Here is a 7500-nt window from a genome sequence, read left to right as displayed (position 1 = left end):
AAAAAAGATCTTTCTCAAGAATTGGCGTTAAAATTTGGAATAGCATATCTTGTGAAGTCCGCCAGATGTCAAAATCTAACTTCAAAAATAATGTTGATGATATCCTCTTACAAAGACTGCTAAAATATGATGATTACATTGATGTTTCGATAATATTGGCAAATTTTGACTCCTTAGTTTAGTATGTCATGTAGCTAAAAATTTATTTATTCAATTTAAACTACTTTTGTCATGTTTATTTATATTATACTGTACAAGTTTTAAGCTGTTCTCCACTGCACTAACTGTATTCTAAAACTAATTTATTTTATTTATTTATTTATTTTTAGTTGAATGTGTAGTTATGTATTTGTAACCATTTTATCTGGAATATTTATTGTAAGCAATTCTCGCCTAGACTAGCTATTGCTAACTGCGAGCATTGCATAGTTTTGTGATATTTTATGCAAAATACATAATAAAAACTGAACTGAAACTGAACTGTCAAAAAAGCGTGAAAATTATCTCATTTTAACTTGTCTCGTTCCTTTGATATATGGAGCTAACAGGACAGAAATGAGCTAATATCAAGCAGGGTTCGTAAACGTCATGCTTAATCTCTCTATTGTCTTAGTAAAATTACGCTCTCTACCCGGAAGTGGTCATGCAACTTATCACACCCGGTCTACGCTAAGAAATATTTTTATAACATTCAATTAAGTTCCGTGTTTCAAACATTTATTGGTGCCGTACAAGAGGAGAAATGGCTAGCAGATGTGAACGCCAGTGGGTTTTTGATTTTCATTGGCTAGCGGCTTTTTGTGTTGACATCTCTCTTTGAAGAGAGGGGAATAAAATTCTTCAGATTTGTCTTTCTAAAAAATATTTTCTCTTTACTAGTAAAAGAACCAATGGGGAATGTGCAATCGACGGATTTCCATAAAATTTGGACAGAACGTGCTCTGGTAGCACAATCAAAAGTTTGACATCATTCTCACCAATGACGTAGTTAGATCAAAATATTGATTCTTCAGAGGAATGCTATGTTCTAAACACTTAACTGTGAAGCTGGTAAAAGCACAGACCACAAAAGGCGAGGTGCCATAACCGTTTAGTTAGTCCACAATGCGGCTGTCTACAGTTACTCTTTTCCTTTCCTTCGCAATTTTGCTGATGGCGATATCCATTGCTGCCAGAGGCAGAGGCGGCGGTCGCTCGAGTGGGTCACGCTCTAGATCAAGCTCAGGTCGCTCTTCCTCCGGTTCCAAACCCGTAATCACAAAAACTACACCGATCAAAGCCACGACTTTTCGTTCTCCTGTAATCCGCAGCCAAACCAAAGTTGGTTCCAAAAAAGGCACGTTCAAAAAGGTAGTGGCCGGCTACATTCTGTATCGCTATGCTGTGAGCAACGCTCCTGTGTATAGCAGAGGCTATCCGATGTACCGCTGCTACGTTACCGTCCCGGAGGAACGAGCTGTCCGGATCACCTCTGAAGAACGGAGGTTGTTGAATTCTAACGGCAGTCCATGTATCCAAGCACCTTCTTCGCATACGTTTTCGCTTGCAGATGATATCGATCAACAACTCATTTCCTTGAATACCACCGTCACTTATAACAAGAGTGGAGAAACGAAGACTTACCACAATGACTCGGTTTCTCTCCAAGACATCTTGCAACAAGATTTTGAAGTGAAGACTCTTTCTCAATACAACACCACAATTGTGCCCAGAACGTCGTGCAGTCAAGTTGAGGAGAAAATCCGAGGTACAATGATTACTTTGTACGAAACAAACCCCAACAAGGCAAGCACTCGTTACATGAATGTGGCCCCTACCGTCTTGCTTGCAATGGTAGTTGCACTGTTCGGGGTTTTGGATGTCCCCCGAGTTTTTGCCAGTTTTTAGGTTTGAGCTGTTCCAGATAAAGTAATTTTGTGACTGATTTGTTATTCCAAGTTTTTTCTAACTTTAATACTATGCATTAATCGAAATATTTAAATATACCCGCTGATGCAACTTGTAAAGAAGCAGGTGGTTTCTTGACATTCAGTCTTGTTGCCGAATTTCAAGCAAGCAATCTTATGGCCCTAGGTGAAGTTGTAGTAATGTGAATCTAGAGTTGCGCTTGCCAATTTTTACTCAGTAAACGATTGCAATTTTTGGCTTGAGTTTATGTTATACCCATTGATAAAGGATCATGTGTAATTTTATTTATTTATTTATTTATTTATAACAACTTTATTTGCAAAGAATATCGCAAAAAGGGTGCTGCCAGGGAAGAACTGAATCCTCATATACGGCAACCCCCACTAATTACTTATAAATTGATGGTAATAAACATAATTACACTTTATTTTATGGTTGAATTATACTTTTTTTAAAGGTTAATTTCAAGTTTTTTAGATGGGGTAAAGATCACTACACCGTCACTCGGGGTAATTTTACCCTTCCTTTCTGATAATATTATCCTTGCTATATGTGTTATTTTAGAAGTGTCAAAGTGTATAATACCCATTTTACACTACTTTTCATGTAAATATACCATCCTTTTGAGAGTTAAACTGCACTTTAGAAGTTTGTGTAATCTTACACACACAAGAAAGGGGTAGCTGGGCTGGCAACAAATTTACACCATTTTTAAATGTAGTCTTTCACTATAATTTTTAGTGTGAAGAAGTTGGATGAAGAAGTTCAAGGTCTGGACAAACTCAGACACCGTTTATGTTTGCTCAAAATAGACTTGCGAGCAAATTCAGTTTTGTAAAACAAAGTAACATTTATCTGTACAAGGTATTTAATGGCGCAATGCATCGAAAGTAATCAGTCATTAGCTTCGCTGTTATGTAATTTGTCAGACATCTTGAGTTTGTAATAAGTTTTCATTTTCCCTTCTGAGTTCATCAATAAAACATATTTATGGCGGAAAATTAAGTCCAATAATTGCCTAGAACATAATATTCCTCAGAAAATCATTATTTTCAACTAACTACGTCATTGGCGAGAATGACGCCCACTTAAGGTTTCATCAAATCTTCGAGCGTGTTACGGCCTGTTTTCGAGAAAGCCCCACAAACTACGTATCATTGGAAACCGTATGAAATGTAGAATTCGAGGGAAAAATCTATTTTGCCACTCTTTTAACCCTTTAACTCCCAGGGGCCAAATATAGATTTTACTCTGTCCAACGCTAGACGATTTTACTGGTCAATCCCCCCCCCCCTTCCCTAGGGCCTTAAAGGGTTAATAGACTTAATAAGGCGACAGGAGTCAGTGAAAGACTGACATATGTTTTGTTATATCAAATACGATCGCAGATGCAAAATAACAAGAGTCGACTCTAAAAAGACAGTCGACTCTAAATGGAATATTTGTTCGCAAATATAATTTTTGTGTTTTGTCACGGCTTGTGCGTTTCCTGTTTCTATGCTAGCGATTATGTAATACAGTAAAACATGACATGGGCACGTGACTGGGGGGCTCAAGGGAATTCACTCGACAGCGCGTTATTGGCTTAGTGACCTGGCATGTAGTAAGGGTCATTCTTCGCTAACCTTCTTCAAGCGTAGACGTATTTCGAATTGTTTCAGGTACGTTGGACCTTTGAATTACGTATATTCTTTCTTTTTTACGTCTCTTAAGTCCTGTGGTCCCCTAATAAGTTATCATTGAATATAAAAAAAATCTAACTTTGTTATATTTCGACCAAGACAAAAGATCTTGAACTATCAAGTAAACTAGGTGTTTGACCATGACTCTAATAGCTATTTATTATATAGATACTGATGAAATACCAGGATTTCTCCTTTTACTAAAAACTCATATCTTCACCGCGCGCAGTGAACGTATCATTTTTATCTTTCACATGTGAGGATATAGCTGTCGTCATAGTAACGAAAAGGATTAGCCAATAAAACACGAGCTTCGTCTTCGATGTACGATACTTTTGTGCTTTAATATAATTCTTCTCTACTACATTAACATTTTTATTGCAAATTCTGATACTTTCAGCACTCGAAGATAAAATTCGTATCCCCGCGCGGCCATGTAATATCCTCTATATCTCTTTGGAGCGTAAGAAGTTAGGCGTGCTCATCGATGAAAAACTTTCATGGAGTTACCATATTTCTCATGTTGCATCAAAAATAAGTAAATCAATTGGTATTATCTCTTTATGGTCGTCCAAATGTTTCAATATTTGCTAAATTCTATTCGCTGTCGCTAAAACTCATTCGCTGTCGCTAGGACTCATTCGCTATCGCTAAATTTGCATTCGCTATCGCTAAATGTCATTCGCTGTCGCTAAAATTCATTCGCTGTCGCTAAATTTCATTCGCTGTCGCTAAAAATTAACCGCTTCACTGCGTGCAGACAATGACAAAACACGTACGAACAGCCAGAAGGCCTGGAAACGAATTGCGTGAGGGTCGGCCTTGGAGGTTTCTAACAATATTTTGCAACAGCGAAGTTGATGTAGTAATGACGAATACTGTTAAATGTCAGCGAATATTATGTTTTCATTTTAGCAAATGCAAATTAAGTTAATTTAGTACTAGCGAAGGAACATTTGCGACAGCGAATGAGTTTTTGCGACAGCGAATGCGGTTTTGCGACAGCGAATAGAATTTAGCGAATATTGAAACATTTGGACGACCATAATCTCTAGGATAAGGCATTTTGTACCGCTGAGTACTTTACACCATATCTACAGGTCACTCATTCAACCATACTTAATGTATGGTATAGTAGCGTGGTGTAATACTGCAAAAGTTCATAGAACTAAACTTTTGACCCTTCAAAAACGAGCTCTTCGCCTAATGTATTTTGCTGATTACAAATCTCATGCAATACCGTACCTTTCTTCATTTCTTCTCGTCTTCTTCCTTTAGATATGCTCTATTTTAAATCTGTGGCTGTGATGATGCATGATGTATCAAACAACTTGACACCTCCTAATATATTTAACCTACTCATATTCATGCTTACGAGACGATATCATCGCAAAGAGGAGATATTTTCTTAAACGTTCGAGAATAGATATTCAAAAAAGATCTTTCTCAAGAATTGGCGTTAAAATTTGGAATAGCATATCTTGTGAAGTCCGCCAGATGTCAAAATCTAACTTCAAAAATAATGTTGATGATATCCTCTTACAAAGACTGCTAAAATATGATGATTACATTGATGTTTCGATAATATTGGCAAATTTTGACTCCTTAGTTTAGTATGTCATGTAGCTAAAAATTTATTTATTCAATTTAAACTACTTTTTTCATGTTTATTTATATTATACTGTACAAGTTTTAAGCTGTTCTTCATTGCACTAACTGTATTCTAAAACTAATTTATTTTATTTATTTATTTATTTTTATGTGAATGTGTAGTTATGTATTTGTAACCATTTTATCTGGAATATCTATTGTAAGCAATGCTCGCCTCGACTAGCTATTGCTAACTGCGAGCATTGCATAGTTTTGTGATATTTTATGCAAAATACATAATAAAAACTGAACTGAAACTGAACTGTCAAAAAAGCGTGAAAATTATCTCATTTTACTCGTCAATCCCCCCCCCCCCCTAGGGCCTTAAAGGGTTAATAGACTTAATAAGGCGACATGAGTCAGTAACAGACTGACATATGTTTTGTTATATCAAATACGATCGCAGATGCAAAATAACAAGAGTCGACTCTAAAAAGACAGTCGACTCTAAATGGAATATTTGTTCGCAAATATAATTTTTATGTTTTGTCACGGCTTGTGCGTTTCCTGTTTCTATGCTAGCGATTATGTAATACAGTAAAACATGACATGGGCACGTGACTGGGGGGCTCAAGGGAATTCACTTGACAGCGCGTTATTACTGGGAATGCCGAAGGCATCCACGTCTTAATACCGGGCTGGTGTCTTTTTTTTGTTGGTAGTCACAAATGTGCATACCCCACGGATATTGAATTAATCTCCGATCGGGTGGACTGACTTATATTCCCTCCGGTATTTCCAAACTTCCCTGCCCCGTGGAGAACTCCTATACTTCCCAAGCCATCAGGATTCTTCTCTGCTAGCGCGTTAGACCACTCGGCCACCGTGACACATTTTCTTCAGGCTGGTGAAAGCAAACATTTATAACAGAATCTTTCCTCCCACCATGATTGTTTCAGTATTAAATTATTCGATAAAGTGGATAGATGCTTTTTCTTTCAGAAAGGCAAGCTTTAAAGGTAAGGATAATTTTCTACGTTATTTCTAGATCTTGCTTCGTACTTGTGTGTTCCACTGTGATCATTATTATTTTGCATAGAACGAATACTTCATTGGAAGCATTTTGCATAGAACGAATACGTACTCCAATATTTCTTGGGAACCAGTTTGTTCGCCGTTTTGGGGTAGAAAGAAAATAAGAAAATAGCTTTCAACGGCCAAACAAGATAAAAAATGAAATCAAGTTTAAAAAAAACGAATTAGCTATCGCCCTCACGGGGACTTCGCAGCCGTCCCCCATCCAAGTACTAACCTCATTCAGAGGAGCTTAACTTCAGCTGACACTTGGACTAGCATCAACGATTGTGATCTTTATGTTAAATTCGCACATAGATCTTGTCGAACTTTATATCACTTGAAAGAAAAAAATCGCACTAGCAAAAACCAGGTGTTATGCCGACATTTTGCCACAGATGTATCCTTTGTTTCGTGAGTTGTCAGTAAACACGCAAGGTATAACTTGATCACAGGCGGCCGCTAAAATCGATGTCACTTTCGATTTTGCGATTTTACTTGTATGACCAAAAGTACGATAGAAAAATTGAACTCTGATGGAACGTAACAAAAATCTCCCGAAATGTTTTTCGCTGATGGCAAATTGTTTTATTCTCGATCGACACTTCCTAAAAGTTCCTTCTGCTCTCCTTAAAAACTACATATTAATATTTATTTACTTTTTCGTCAATATTTGTTTTGCATAAAGCAGGCTAGCAAAATCTGTACCTTGCTTTGTTCGCATTTTTGAGCGTTAAAATAGAATTTTTGGGCGTATGTTCCTGACAGCAAAAGTCGCATATTTTGACGTCCCCCATCCAGATACTAACCCCGCTGGAAAGAGAAAAAAATTTAGTAACATTGGTCTTGGAAAGGTGTCAGAAGCTCAGAGTACACGCTTAAGCTTGTGGTGAAAAAGAAGTTGTAAATGATCAACATGTCAGCTTTGAAGCCAAATGTTTCTCGATTTCCTGTTATTTTCTTCAATCGTTCTGGGCTTAGTATTTTACTGAACCACATGTCTTCTTAGAGGGTATATAGCAAAAATGTCTACCATGGCACCGTAATGATTTACGATACCAAACAATGTCGTGTACTATTAGAGCTACATATTGTGCAAGGACTTGAATCTCCTGGAAAAAACAAAACGCAGCTCAGTTGACAGTTATGGAAAAAAACACTGTCAAGTTACTGCACTACCACACGCAATGCGTTCTTACTTTAAAAAATATCCTGTATCTCCTCAATTCTACCCCCCCCCCCCCCC

The 7500-nt window shown here is 37.2% G+C and overlaps 1 protein-coding gene and 1 long non-coding RNA gene across 2 annotated transcripts in view; both read left to right on the top strand.

Annotated features, from left to right (window-relative positions):
- Positions 1-874: 874 nt before the first annotated feature.
- Positions 875-2902, top strand: LOC138038063 (uncharacterized). The gene has a single exon (XM_068883881.1). It carries the CDS (start codon positions 1105-1107, stop codon positions 1885-1887), a length of 783 nt encoding a protein of 260 aa, XP_068739982.1. The 5' UTR covers positions 875-1104; the 3' UTR covers positions 1888-2902.
- A 3004-nt stretch (positions 2903-5906) lies between these two features.
- Positions 5907-7500, top strand: part of LOC138024417 (uncharacterized) — a 14082-nt gene continuing 12488 nt past the window's right edge. The window contains exon 1 of the long non-coding RNA XR_011127000.1: positions 5907-6199. This is a non-coding gene — a long non-coding RNA (uncharacterized lncRNA). The remainder of the gene's footprint in view (positions 6200-7500) is intronic.

This window comes from Montipora capricornis, chromosome 2 (genome assembly GCF_036669925.1).
Source record: "Montipora capricornis isolate CH-2021 chromosome 2, ASM3666992v2, whole genome shotgun sequence".
NCBI lineage: Eukaryota > Metazoa > Cnidaria > Anthozoa > Scleractinia > Acroporidae > Montipora > Montipora capricornis.
This window is presented reverse-complemented; position numbering and strand designations above follow the sequence as displayed.

Coding starts and splice junctions, on each gene's coding strand:
- LOC138038063 (XM_068883881.1), top strand. CDS start 1,105: ATGCGGCTGTCTACAGTTACTCTTTTCCTTTCCTTCGCAATTTTGCTG.